Source organism: Microcaecilia unicolor, chromosome 14, assembly GCF_901765095.1.
Source record: "Microcaecilia unicolor chromosome 14, aMicUni1.1, whole genome shotgun sequence".
NCBI classification, from domain to species: domain Eukaryota; kingdom Metazoa; phylum Chordata; class Amphibia; order Gymnophiona; family Siphonopidae; genus Microcaecilia; species Microcaecilia unicolor.
The window spans coordinates 8,536,649-8,552,015 of record NC_044044.1 but is presented as its reverse complement, the minus strand read 5'-3'; the positions used below and the strand labels follow the sequence as shown (position 1 = coordinate 8,552,015).

The following is a 15,367-nucleotide window of genomic DNA, read 5'->3' as shown; positions in this document are numbered from 1 at the left end:
AACAATTCAACAACTAAGGAATGAAACACAAATCAGAACGAAAGACCTAAAGTCAGAATTATTTCAGCCAAACAGAATTTACAGGAAGAAGGTTTGTAGTGCTTATTTTGTTACACAATTTTACAAGCCAATCCAATGTCAATATTTTCCTTGAAGACCTTTTAGTAGTATGTGATCTTTTTTTTTTTTAATGGTCCAAAAAGGTAGACAGACTAAGCACAAAAATAACTAGGAAATGGTCATTTTCAAAAAAAAAAAGCTAAGATTTGTTCTGGTTTGAAAACGGTCATTTTCACTACTTGATTTTTGGTTGTTTTCAGCAAAACTTTGAAGTTGGATTTAGATGTCATATGGAAAATGCCCCTCCATATCACTTTGGAAGTCTCCTCTCTTCGATCCCCATTGTGCCTGAACCTAATCGACCACAACATCACCATGTATTTGTCTCTCTACCAGACTTGGCGAACGCCTTTACGGTACTATATAAGCCACATTGAGCCTGCAAATAGGTGGGAAAATGTGGGATACAAATTTAACAAATAAATTAATAAAAACTTGTTTATAACAAAGGGGGGCCCTTTTACTAAGCTACGGTAAACACTAACGCTTACCACAGGTTAAAGAAAAATCACTAGCATGGGCTGCGCTCAAGCATTCCACAGTACTTTTTGGATCAGCGCAAGCTTCTTACACAATACTTTTTTTTTTTAAACTGTAAAGCGCTGGGGGCAGAGAGTACACGTGCTCTGCACTAAGCAGAGCAGCTACATCGGCACACGCCAACCGATTAGTATCATAGTAACATAGTAGATGACGGCAGAAAAAGACCTGCATGGTCCATCCAGTCTGCCCAACAAGACAACTCATATGTGCTACTTTTTGTGTATACCTTACCTTGATTTGTACCTGTCTTTTTGAGGGCACAGACTGTATAAGTCTGCCCAGCACTAGTCCCGCCTCCCAACCACCAGCCCCGCCTCCCAACCACCGGCTCTGGCACAGACCGTATAAGTCTGTCCAGCACTATCCCCACCTCCCAACCACCAGCCCTTCCCTCCCAACCACCGGCTCTGGCACAGACTGAATAAGTCTGCCCAGCACTATCCCCACCTCCCGCCACCGGCTCTGCCACCCAATCTCGGCTAAGCTCCTTAGGATCCACATGATTAGCGCAGGAGACCTTACTGCCTAGAAAACAGGTGTCAGTAAATGCTCCCATGCTAATAGGGAGATCAGTACTTGGCCACTAATTGAGAAAACGGGAAAAGCAGTCATTTTACAGTTGCACTAAAAGTGGCCTCAGCGCACGGGAAAGCCCCGCGCTAGTGATAGTGATGCTTAGTAAAAGGGCCCCCCAAAAGTGGTGCTTACTTTCATTTTCTGGTCTCTCCTCAAGTTATATAAATACTACCTCCCAGCAAACTATTAACAATAGATGTACAGACATAAAATGAGTTAACAGAAACCAATAAATACTACTTCCCAGCAAACTATTAATAGATGTACAGACATTAAATGAGTTAACAGAAACCAACAAAGCAGTTGGGGTAGAGATAACATCAAGGGAGGCATTTTAAAAGCTTAATACTAGGGTTCAAAGGACATCTTCAAAGCCATTTTAGCTAAACCTTAACAGCCTGCATTTCTAGGAACCATAACAGAAGGACTTTCTTTTCAAAGCCCATCTCTCAAGTGACAACCCAGGAAATCCACTAATATACAGTCCTTTATTTAAAAAAAAAAAAAAAAAGCACACCTGAACAATGCCTGCTTAGACAGTGGAAGAAAAAGGTAGAGAAAACAGTTCAAAATGCATGAACAAACCGTAATGTAAAGAACTGTAACTAAACAAAACCTCATGAAAATGAATTTTTCATTCATGTTCTTGAAAAGCACAGCTGGATCAATCTATTTGATTCATTTTACTTGATATCCTGCTCTAGATAAGTACAGAAGTAGGCGTACAAAACCAAAAACTATTATAAATTAAAACTAATAGTGGTCATGACTAAGCTAGTAAGTTAAAATCCTGCTAAATTTTTTAAAAAATGTTGGTGTGGATAGATCAATAGTTGATAATCTTTCAACTCACAATCATTCCTACTAACACACAGACATGCTGGTTTTTAGCCACAATGCATACAAAATGCTTATCTGAAACAGACAAACGGCCAAGTTTTGATATCTAACTAAACTTTAATGGCAATATAACAAAAATCCATTACTTTTTATTCCACCAATCTGACACTTCAGAGCAGGGGTTCTCAACCTTGGCACATGCAAATTTCTCTCATGCATATTCATTGTGGGTATCCTAAAAACCTGACTGGCTAGGAGTGTTCCAAGGACTTAGTTGAGAACCATTTCTCCTGAATGATAGTTTAGAAGTCCATTAATACTATACAGATTAATTTCTCTCCCTTCCCAACCCTCATAAGTGGCCACTGTAATGCTTCTATATCATGTAGAGTAAAAGCATAGCCGTTCACAGAACCTGAAAAGCACATAAAACTGAGAAGCGTCAACCTCACAGTTGTCATGATTTAATCACAATATTGATTATCACATAGATTGTCAACAATTATTTAAACCTGCAGAATAAACGGAAAAGACTGGCATTGCTGGAATGCATTGAACAGCACTGGCCTAAAACAGGAGCAGGAGGCAACAGCAAGATGCTTCAACATATCAGCAACATTTTTGTAAATAAACATGTAAAACCTACTTATTCAAGAGATATACAGAGATAAACTATAGGTTGTGTGGGGGAACTGGTTTCCTCAAATATCTACGCATATAATTACAGAAACACATATTTATAACCGTGTTTCTGTAATTATAAACCTACTTATTCAAGCCTTAAAAAACTGGACCTAGCCTATCCAGCTACACTGATGGTACAAATTACTGCCTTCTATACTGGAGGTATCGGGACATTTAATCCTCACGGATTGGAAGAAACTGGGAAAACATTATAGCTACCATAAACCAGATTTAAAGCATAAGATTAACACAGAAAAGGGGAGAGGAAAAACGTGTGGGTCACTCTTGCTGCAGTGAAAAGCAGCAGCCAGCAACTCAGGGCTCTTCCAACAATCCGTTATAGGAGGAGAAATTAGTACTGGGGATCCTGGCCTGTAACAAGGTTAGACGGTGGGTAACAAAACAAAAATCATAGCAATCTGCCGAGAAGAGCTGAAGGACAAAGTTAGGCTAAGCACTGCTTTGGATCATCTTAAGAGGTTTACAGCTGTGACCTGGGTGTACTGAAAGAAGTAAAAACAAGGAGGGCTACTGAAAATGCAAGGCATAATTGTGCCAAGGTAGCATCTACGAGTTATTACATGCCGAGAGAAATGCCAACTCAGGGCAAAGAAAAACAACAGAGTGAAAAAAAAAAAAAGGTGCAACTGTTGGGGAGAAGTGGGGGTACTTACCCTCAGAGCTGCGAGGTCTATATCATCCAGGCTCCTGGCTGGAGCGGGATCAGACATCCTTCAAAGGCAGCAACAGTGGCTCTACTACTTTTCACCCGTTCCCGAAATTCCAGCAACCGGCTTCCTACCCCGCCCCCCCTTTTTTTCACCCTCCCCCCACCTACCGCCTTTGCCTACTCCCTATACCACACCTATTACGTGATCTGTACTGCTTTCCCCTCCCTATGCCCCCCCCAACCTACCTCTCCCTCCCTATCCTTCCCACTGCCAACTAATCTTCTACCTCCCACTCCCCCAGCTCCGCACTGACGGCTCGTCTTGCTTTCGCCCCTACTCCTCCAGTCTCCCACGCAATCCAATGCCGGCTCCCCCTCCTCCTCCTCCTGTTTGGATCCTTCTATTTTCCCCCTCCTCCACGCCTTTCTAACGCCCGATCGCCCTCCTTCCACTGCCTCTGCCGTTTGTTTCCGTGATTCCTTTTCCTCGCAGATCAAAGGCTGGTGCTGGAGAAAGTGGCAACGATCATACCACCAGCTCCTCGCTCCCTCCACCACAGCGGCCTATGCCCGACGCGGCTACCTGTTAGCTCCACCCCTAGTGCAAGCAGCGACAGGGGGGGGGGGGGAGAGAAAACTGCAATGCGCATGCGTCAGTCAATTCCTGACCTCTCCATTCCACAAGTCTCTTTCGTGTGAGAGGCCGGTTCTGTCGGGCATGTAGCTGAGGACGCAAGGACGTAACGGGGAGGTGCCAAACGTCACGTGGTGGCGCGGCCGGAGAAGCGTTCTTTGCCTTTTTGGTGTGTTGTGCTCTCTTCGCTGAGTTGAGACGGAGGATAGTTCGGCTTCGTGATGAGGAGCTCTGCGTTTAGATTTATAATCGGACTGCAGGAACTGGTGCAGTATCCTGATGGGAAGATGCAAAGCAGAACACTTTTCTTGCTGTCTCATCCGTGAAGTTGTACATAAGCTGCTCTTGGAACAGAGTGGAGCCAAAGGCAGGAAGGAAGCCTAACTTGCAGCTAGCTACTCTCGGATCTTTTGGAGTGGACCCCCCCCGTCTTTGGGACGCCTTCATTTGGGGGACGGTGTAAAAACCGGATACAGCGGGATCCTCGGGATCTTCCCGGATTCGATCGCCAACATTTTAAAACGTCATTTTTCTTTTGGTAGTCGTATACATATGAACATTTTACATGTAACCCCTAATGTTTTTTTTTTGTTTGTTTTCTCTGTGTATGGTATTTAACTCAGGACATTAATCATTATTCTCCCTGACCCTCCAAAATTTTATTTTTATTTGGAGTTATAAAACCACTTGCTCCTTTCATTTGGAGTTATGCAGTGCGCTCAGGATATCTACATATTTATTACCCCATGTTACTACCTTCTTCCTCTATTTGTGTGCAAAAAAACAAACAAACAAGGTGTCGGTCATTTTGTTGTCGGGCCAAGTAAAACAGTAAGTGGAGGCAGTCCCGGGAAGAAAGTGTGAAGATGGACTCTATGCTTATATTGCATGCTAACATGTCCATTTTTTATTTTTTTTTAATAGTCATGCTAATATATCCATTTTTTAAAATGTTTTATTGGCACAGCATTATATATGACAAAATACCAAAGCCAAAATAACTTCCACAACATAGTAACAGGGACAATATTGTTTCTATACAGAAGAAGTGCCAAATGTACATGTTTTCTAATTATATGTATTTGTATATGTTTACTATTTCTTTCGCTTCCAGTTTGTTTGTCTGTTCTGCCTCTTTTCTTCATCCCTGGGCTCATTCTCCAGAAACGCAATACTAACGGAACACCTCAAGCATACAAATGTGTATAATACCCCATTATTATGGGGTTTGCCAAATGATGGCAAGCCCTACCTCTCCCTGGATTCTCTGGGGGGAGGGACATTGGTTGGTAATGAAGAAATGAGAAGCTAAGGGGGAGGGGAGAAATGTGCTGAGGGAAATGTGCCCGGTTGAATGACAGTAGGGGATGAGTTTTAGAGTTAATAAATATTGTCGGGGAGTGCATGAGGTCTTTGGTTGCCTTTACTCCTGCCAACACCTGTGAGGAGAGGGGGTGTCCCGGAAAGGCCAATAACCAAAGCTATTGCCGGCCACAGCAATAATTGCAATGTGAAGAGCACTCTGCATGGGTGCAAGATGAGCTCAGACCAGGAGCAAAAACATAAGAGTCTGTTCAAGGACAAATTGTGCAGCTCTTCAGTGCATCTCTGGAGGAGGGGGACAGACTGGGAACACTGGTGCCTGAGGAGTTTGTGTATGGTGTACAGCGCTGCGTATGCCTTGTAGCGCTATAAAAATGTTAAATAGTAGTAGTTTGCTTGTGACAACTAGGGCCATAAGCACAGCCTTAGATTATGCAGCCCACAGGGCTGGATAAAGAACTGGAGCCATTGTAAATGTATATATACCTTGAGACTGTTAAGAGAAACCATTTGTCAAGTGAAGGAGACTGTAACAAATGGTCTTGAAATGACAAGAAATGCCTTCAACCAACTACTAGATGATTCAGACTTCACAAATCCTTATGTACAACTGCCTGTTGCAGAGTTCAGTAAAGTTTATTTACTTATTTGTTACATTTTTATCCCACATTTTCCCATCTATTTACAGGCTCAATGTGGCTTACATAGTACCATAAAGGCGATCGCCAATTCCGGTAGGAACAAATACAATAATGTTATGGTGGGGTAAGGTTCAAGTGTAGCAGTCATATAGGGAATTGTAGAGTGGAAGAGTTCTTGTGTCCATTACGAGCTTTGGTTTTGTTGTGTTGCAAGGTGCCGGCATTTAAGTTGGGTCGGTGGGGTATGCCTTTTTGAACAGGTTGGTTTTTAATGCTTTCCGGAATTTTAGGTGGTCATATGTTGTTTTCACTGTTTTAGGTAGTGCATTCCATAGTTGTGTGCTTATGTAGGAAAAGCTGGTATGTTCATGTTGATCCTGTTGTGTTTGTGGTTGGCTATGAGATCTGTCATGTATTCCGGGGTTTCGCCGTAGATGATTTTGTGGACCAGAGTGCAGATTTTGAAAGCAATATGTTCTTTGATTGGAAGCCAGTGCAATTTTTCACTGAGGGGTTTGGCACTTTTGTATCGCGTTTTTCCAAATATAAGCCTGGCCGCCGTGTTTTGAGCAGTCTGGGGTTTCTTTAAGATTTGTTCCTTGCATCCTGCATAGGTTCCATTACAGTAGTCTACATGGCTTAGTGTCATTGATTGTATCAGGTTGTGGAATGTTTCCCTTGGAAAGAATGGTTTCAGGCGTTTGAGTTTCCACATTGAGTGGAACATTTTCTTTGTTGTAGATTTCACTTGGTTCTCTAGTGTGAGATTGCGGTTGATTGTTATGCAGAGAATTTTCAGGCATAAGCTACCATCCTTGGAGTGAAGAGTGGAATGGAGAGTAAAGTGGTTTGCTCCCCAATTGATGAAGGACACTGGGTAATATCTGGCATACACTATGCAAAATATAAAAGGTAGCTAAATGTATTACAAAAACTACTATAGCCTAAAATATTGGCCAGGTGTTCAAAGGATTTATACTACTGAATTTCAGAGTTAACGCCACTAAATTTGCTGCTTTGAACATTTACTAAGGCTGAGTACAAAGTTTTTATATTCCAGAATTTAACTAAACTGCTAATTTTAAGAGCATAAAAAGTTGGTGGCAACGGAAGTGGATTTAGGGAAGGGAAAAAGGTGGAATTTAGCAATGATTTTTAGCACTAGATTCGTAAATCTAGGTCAGAGGTTCTCAACCCATGAGTCAGGATACCCACAATGAAGATCCATGAGAGAAAGTTGTATACAGTGGAGGTAGTGCATTCAAATTTCTCTCATGCATATTCATTGTAGGCAGTGCATTTTGTCTAGCAAAAAAGGTGCCGGTACTCAAATGCCAGGCCACCCTTCAGGGGTGGAGTGATAATTGAGGGACTCACCCCACAATAGCCAGGGCCCCTGCAACCAGTCATAGAATCTATGACAAAGCAGAATTTGTATGTAGAACCTGAACTCTTTCATTAAAATACGAGAACCATGGGTCAAGTTTAACAGACAGTGGAAAAGGTGCCGGTACTCAGTACCCCCAACTACCCCCTCAAAAAAAAGCCCTGATTGTAGGTATCCTTAAAACCTGACTTGGCTGGGTGTGTCCAGAGGCCTGGTTTGATAGCCCTGCTCTAGGCAAATGGATTGCCGAATTTATAAGCATTATCTTTTAAACTCCTAGATTAAGATGATTTTTGAGATTTAAAATAGAACACATTTAGGAGTCCAGCTTGTTTTTGAATAGCAGTCCCAAAATGTATTCTACTCTTGTCTGGCCATTTGTTTTCTAATTGTGTTAGTCGCAGTCTTTGGTTTTTGCTTTACTTTGTCCCCTGTCCATCTGACATATTTCTCTCCTACTTTCACTAACGGAGGAGCTCAGGAAGCCCCAGTCACTGCCTGCGCTCTTTCAATCATCATGTATCTCTCAACTAACTTAACACATAAGAGATGCTGCTCTAGCATATTCATTTAACTTCTTCAAGCCAAGTACCCCCAAACTCTGATCCGCAGGGATTTTGAAATAGACGTTTTTTTTTTTTAATTAGTAAACTACCTTGACAACATATATAACAAATACAGGTCAACAGTACAAGGCAAGTGGTATGTTGCTCTTACAAACTGAGGGCCCCTTTTAGTAAAGCTTTGTGCACTCTAATGGACATTTAGGGCTAGATTCTACATATGATGCCTGAAACCTTTGGGTCACAAAAGAGAGGGTAACAGCATACAAATATAAACAGAAGTACAAGACAAGCAAACACTGGGCCTTCAGGATTGAGAAAAATGTTAATCTTTTATTCTGAATAAAAGATTAACATTTTTCTCAATCCTGAAGGCCAAATCAACGATAGTCTGAACATCATGGACGACTGAGCAAACTCATTCCAACTGAAACTGAACACCGAAAAAAACACATTGCCTCATCCTCTCTTCTCCATATAACAAATACAAACCCATAACCATAAATACTGCAGGACATACCCTCCCTACCTCGGACAGTTTGAAAATACTCGGTGTCACACTCGATCGCAACCTAACTCTCGAGAGCTGTCAGGTTCTCAGGTTCAGAGCCCGCGGGGCTGGGCTCTGGAGCAAACGTGAGCCCTTGGGCTGCTGACGAGGAGCGACAGCAGCAGGCAAAACCCACCAACCAACGCTGGGCAAGCACACTGACACCGGCAGGGACTGCAGGCACCGCCCAGTGAGCCAGAACACACGGACTGGAACACTGGACTGGAATTCCCCGGACTGGAGGACACAGGACTGGAATCCCCCGGACTGGAGGACACAAGACTGGAACACCGGACTGGAGCACACCGGACTGGTCCACACAGCTTCACCTGCACTTAGCTACTAAGTCCCCCAGGAGTTGAGCTCCTGGGTTCGAGTAGCCGGCAGGACTTACTGGATACCGGATGACACAGGGACCAGGACTGGAAACAGAAGTGCTCCTAAACCTAAACTGATCTACGTGCTCCCAAGCCCTAAACTAGCAGGAGTGTTCCTAACAGTAAACTGACAAAAGGACTTCCTAAGCCCTATACTAAACAGGAGCTCCTAAGCCCTGCTCAAGAAAGGGACTTCCTAAGCCCTAAACTAACAGAGCAGGGAACTAAACACAAAGCTAACACAGATGCTACTAAGCACCAAGCTACAAGCAGAGCTCTACACTAACAAGCTAAACACAAAACTAACAAGCTAACTAAGCACTGCTCTAGCAAGCTAGATATAAAACTAACAAGGTGCTTCCTAAGCACTACTCTGGCAAGCAACCAGAAGAGCTCCTAGCACTAAAAGGGAAGACAGGGGAGCCACCAGGAAAAAGCAGAGCAGCTAACACATAAGCCAAAAGTTATTCTAAATCACCAAACACCAACAGCAAAGACTGCAATGCTCCCAATAGCACAAACACCAGAAGTGCAGTGTTCCTAACAACACCAAACCCTGAAGTACTTCTATCAGCAACAGAGCTTCCAAAGCCCTACACATAGCAATGCTTCCAAAACCAAGAGGGAAAAGCAGGGGAACCATAAGGGAAAAGCAGGAAAGCTAAACACACAGGCACCAGTGCACACTGCACTAACACTAACCTGGCCCTTAGCAAAAGCAAGCAGGGAAACTAGACACAAAGTCAGAAGTGCACACTGCACCACCCTACCTAAAGCAAACACCACCGTTGCAAAGGCTCTGAAGGAAACAAAACCACTTCCTTATCAAGGCCCTCCCTGATGATGTCACACTCCCTAGACCTACACACTGACCCAGAGAGGCCCAACCCACACCAATGCAACACCGTGAAGCACTTGAAGCCAGTACACCCAAAGAGAGGTAGAGCTAACTCAGTCCACCCACACAGCTGCAGTAAAGTAAAACAATTAACCCCATGCTGCTGGAAGCTGCCAGCACAGAGAGACAGAGCCAGCTCAGAAAGGACAGAGAAAAGAAACAGAAGCCAGCTAAGAAGCTGACCCCCAGGAAAGAGGTAAGTTTGAGAGGGGTTCATAACAAGAGCCAAGTAAACTCTATAACAAAGAAAATGTTCTAATCAATGTGGAAGCTCAAACGATTAAAACCTTTCTTCCCAAGAGCAACTTTTTGATACATAATACAATCAATGGTCCTAATCCATGCAGATTATTGCAACGGAATCTACGCGGGCTACAAAAAAACAACTCATAAAAAAACTCCAGACCGCCCAAAATACAGCAGCCAGGTTGATATTCAGCAAAACATGCTTCAAAAGTGCCAAACCCCTCCGAGAAAAGTTGCATTGGCTCCCAATCAAAGAACGGATCCTCTTCAAAATCTGCACCTTAATCCACAAAATTATGTACAGCGTAGTCCCAGGATACATGACAGACCTTATAGACTTACCAATAAGAAACAAAGTCAGATCGTCAAGATCCTACCTAAACCTACACTACCCAAATTGCAAAGGACTGAAATACAAAACAACTTATGTAGCCGGCTTCTCTTACATAAGCGCACAACTATGGAATGGACTCCCAAAAGCTGTGAAAACAATCCACGACCACTTGAACTTCAGGAAATCACTAAAAACCTACCTCTTCAAAAAGGCCTACCCCAACGACCCCACGTAACCCTCTTCACCTAACAACACAACATGACTATGATCGAACAGGACATCACGCAATCTTCATCCATTCCGACCCTCCACTTATACCTCATACGATCACTATACAACTTTGTATTTGTTATCCACCGACTGGGCAAATGCCTTTGACGGCACTATGTAAGCCACATTGAGCCTGCAAATAGGTGGGGAAATGTGGGGTACAAATGCAACAAATAAATTGTTTGCTTTTCTTGTGTGCCTGAAAATTTTGCACAGAAAAACAAATATGCCTAGGTGTATTCTCTAAAGTACGCCTAAATTTTATAGAATAGGGATTAGATTTCTGCACAGTATATAGAATACACCGAGCGCCTCTCCATGCAACCAAACGTAGTCACGGCCAAGTACGCCACATTTTACTTGGTGTAAATGTTACACCTAATTCAGGCGCAGAGTGGGTGTTTTCTACAACAACGCCCATGACCACGCCCCCTTTTCAACTATGCGACTTCGAATTTACACGCACCATGCTACAGAATACGTTTAGCAAGTTCTGCATGTAAATCTTAAATGCAAATTAGTGTTGATAATTGCTTGTTAATATCCAAGTGACAGCACTGATACTGGTTAGCCAATTAAATTAAGCGCATTGTTATAGATTACACTTCGATTTCCACATGGAAATTAAGGCATGATAACTAGAATGCAGCGGTTAGCGTGCACTGTTGCGTAGCCTATAGGAATACAATAGGACATGCAGCTTTAGTAAAGGGCCACTAAGTAAAAAATAGGCCTCATCTGTATGTCTCATTGTTCATATCTATAGAAAGTCGAAAACTTACCCTTAGTGACCGGATTCCTCATTTCTTTTTCACAGAGATGAAAAGTGAAACTTGATTGGTCACGATGGGCAACTTCTCCATCTTTATGAAAAAAAAATTTTTTGTTTGTTTTTTTATGTATAAATAGGCCACAATGAACCAAGGCATTTTTTTTGTATGCGCATACAAATGAAAACGAAAAATAAATACAGTGAAACCTCGGTTTTCGTTGACTTCGGTTATCGTCGGTTTCGGTTTTCGTTGATTTTTTTTAGTGAAATATTTGTCTTGGATTTCATTGGTTGCCTCGGTTTTCGCTGCTAATTTTGCGAAAACAAAGGGCAACCCATGCGTTCTCCTGCTCATTGGATTTACATTGATTCATATGGAAATAATTGCCTCGGTTCCGATCTGAAAGGCAGCACAAAAGATTTTTCCCTGGCTGCCTAATCTTTTTACAAACACCTATAGGTTTTACATGAGGCATTTTAGAGTCACTTTTAAATGCTGGATATCATTCCACTGGGGCAAGTGTGGGAAGAAGGGAAAAATCGTCCCCCTCTCGGACCTACAGGAGGAATTTGGTCTGCCTCTGAGGGATTTTTATTTTTTATATTCAACTCAGACTGTATAATACAAAGCTGGGCCAGAACTATATCTTCAGGAAATGACAATGGAAATAGTATTGTGGAATGGGGTAGGATGAGGAGGGATTTCTCACCTTTATAGTGCATTGCTATTGTATGAGCAATGCAAGTGCTACTGAAGCACTATAAGGAGCACAATACCCAGCCATCCAAGTAACTTTATGGACCTACATGACATAAATGGTCCTACAAACATGGCAATATCCAGCATTAAGAACCTGATTGTAATGGCAAATTCAGACATTTCCTCTGTAAAGACTCTTAAGACATTGTGGCGACAACAAGTCTAAGAGAGAACAACAATTCTTGTTTACTGTACATAAATAGCTGATAAAGGACCGTGCTATCGGCATTGACACAGACTGTTATCAGAATTTACATCCATGCAGGACGCATGGAGCTACTTGTTTATGTTCTTCAAGGATAGAATGTATGTCAGCAATAGAGATAAGGCTCCCGACTTCTCCATAAAAGGCAGCTCTTATCACAGCTATAGGGCTGTGTGTCCACACCACATCCGAGGGACAAGATCTGCGTTGGACCAGACGGACATTTGAGGGACACATTGACATCTGAAGGCCTACATCAAGTTAGGTGCCATGTGTGTGTGTAACAGTGCTCTGGGGTTAGAGTGACTCTTTCTACTTTAGAGTCTAGCTAGGGCTGAACATACTTTTGCTACAAGATGTTTCTGTATAGGATTGTCTTTTGTCTTTATTCTTGTTTGCTCTGTCATTTGCTGCTACTGTAAATATTTTACAATATTTGGGTGTGGAGTTGGTTTCTTTTATTATTTTAGCACAGTGGGTTTGAATCTAAGGAGAAGGGGTGAAACATTCACACCTGGCACTTCCCTAACAACTGCTAGTCTGGTTGGGACCCATTTTTGTTATATCTTACACTAAGTGTCGGGTATCCCAATAATACCCCAAAAGAAAGTGTATCTGTTTTGCTCCTACACTATCGCAAGATGCACAACTGAGCCCTTCGATTTCCATTTGGGAGACAACGTATACATTAGCTAGCTACAGAATGGATATAAAATGTATTATCAATTGTACTATATACCCTAATCCAGCTTCAGCATATGTATGGAACAGGGCCTGGTTTATGCTGAAGAGATTATAGTATGTGAGGCAATTTCCAACATCGTTGGTTGTCTTGTGCAAAACAGCAAGCTTTTTGGACAGAGGCTATGGCTGTAGTCCGTCTCTGTACGTGATGCCCCATGCTGCTGGAATATTTGGTTAATTTCTGAGTGCTGGAATTGTAAAACAGAGAGGAGCATAAATTAGCAGCATATATCTTTACTGCCTGTTGCATAGCAATGGTTGTGACCTGGAAGCAAAAGGATCTGCCAACACTTGGTATGGTGAAAACAAAACACATAGACTTACAAAGTTCCATAGGTTACTATATAACTTTGTAAGTCTAAATGCTTTGAAAATGAGCACTTAAATCTCACAAAGTGTGGAACGCATAGCCAGAAAGAGTTAATTGAACTATGTTCACTATCATTTATATAATGTTTGATGACTGGGAGAAAGGAATGGTGAAGTACAAGAGGGGGAGGGGAGGTTTAAGGTTTGGTTACTGTAATTTGTATCCATCAGTTAAATGTGGTTGGTTAAAGTGTTTGTTATAGTTTTGAGAAACCTTTATAAACTTTTTTCCAAATCCTAACACAACCTGCCATCCACTAAACAGTACCACTGCTCCTATGGTTCAAACAGCAGGAACCCTAGCCATGAATAGGCAGCACTGCACCTCTGAGAATGGGAACCTCAAACACAAATTCATCTACTTCTGGTTGTTCGGTACAAAGCCACAGAAAGTACGTGCACACAGAATACTACACCTCCGCTACATAATATAGGCGCTCGCCAAATGCAAGACAAGGGATCACAAGAAATAGAAATATGAAGACAAAAATTGGACTGGGAACACACCAAGAAATCAAACTGCACAGTTACTGCAACACTGGAGAAATAAAAACTGAAATGCAGTATTGTGGATGTCTTTTTATTATGTTCATTTTCCAGTTAATGAATTCAAAATAAACACTTTTTTCCCCCTTTGTGTCTGTGCATTTTATTTTTCCAAGTATCTTGCTCTCGGTTCCCTTTTTTGTGCTCCTGCCTGATTTCTACTACCTCTCTTTTCAGTGGCAAATGTACATTTATTCTTTTTTCTCTCCTCCTGTTTTCCATTCCCTTCCTCTCTAGAACTGTTTGACATATTTTTTTTTTCTGTCTGCCTGCACACTTCAATTTCATCCTCCCCCCACACTTGTAGAGTGGAGGAGTAGCCTAGTGGTTAGAGCAGCAGACTTTGAGCCTGCGGAACTGGGTTCAATTCCCACTGCAGCTCCTTGTGACTGTGGGCAAGACACTTAACCCTTCATTGGCCTAGGTATAAAATAAATACCTGTATATACGTAAACCACTTTGAATGTAGTTGCAAAATACCACAGAAAGGCAGTATATCAAGTCCCATTTCCTCCTCCTGTCCCATCCAGCTTCAATTTTCCTTTTCCTCCCCCTCCTCACCAAGTCCTAACCAGCTCCTACTTTCCATTCCCTTGTCCCCCATACCATCCAGTTTCTACTCTCCCTTCCCTAAGTCCCATCCAGCTTCTGCTCTCCCCCCCCCCCCCCTACTGAGTTCTATCTAGCTTCTATTCTGCTCCGTCTCCCATTTGTACTACTAAGCAACCTGTGAAGGTTTTGGGGGCCCCCTTTTTCTTGGACCTACTGGTGAAGAGAGCTCTGAATGAGTACAGGCCACCATGACTCCTACAGCCTTATGCTCCTGCTGCCTGCTCAGCACATTTCTATTGTCTGTTGATAATGATGTTGGCATGGGGGGTGGAGCGACTGAGGGGCAGGCAACAGCGGCCACATGTTCAGACGTCAGTTCTTCACTTCTGGAGTGGAATGGGCTGTGCAGCAGTGCACTTCTAACTTGCAGAATGTGCAGCTGGTCAGCCGCACGGTTCATAGATTGGTGCAGCTGGCTAGTATCGATGCACTCCTGTTGACACAGAGGCACCAGCAGGTTACTTACTTGGGCTCAGATGCACAAAGCCTAACGAGCCAGTAATGTGTTTTTTTTATACCAGTTCTAGCCAGTTTAGTGAGCAAGGATTAAAACAAGACATGCACAAAAGGGTTCTCCAAATTCTTTTCCTATCACGGTAGCAGCTAACAAAAATGGAATGCAAAACTATTATAATGAGCTAGTTACTATACAAATGTGCATGCAAAGTGCTACACAGATGTTTTCCGAATGATGCACAGAAGC

General features: G+C 42.5%; 1 protein-coding gene across 4 annotated transcripts in view; it reads right to left on the bottom strand.

The window, feature by feature from the left end:
* MINK1 (misshapen like kinase 1) overlaps positions 1–3,552 on the bottom strand; it is a 302,641-nt gene extending 299,089 nt beyond the window's left edge. For all 4 annotated transcript variants that reach the window (XM_030186952.1, XM_030186954.1, XM_030186955.1 and 1 more), the window contains exon 1: positions 3,438–3,552. In XM_030186952.1, the coding sequence (XP_030042812.1) occupies positions 3,438–3,494 (57 nt within the window). In that variant the 5' untranslated portion in view covers positions 3,495–3,552. The remainder of the gene's footprint in view (positions 1–3,437) is intronic.
* Positions 3,553–15,367: the final 11,815 nt, after the last annotated feature.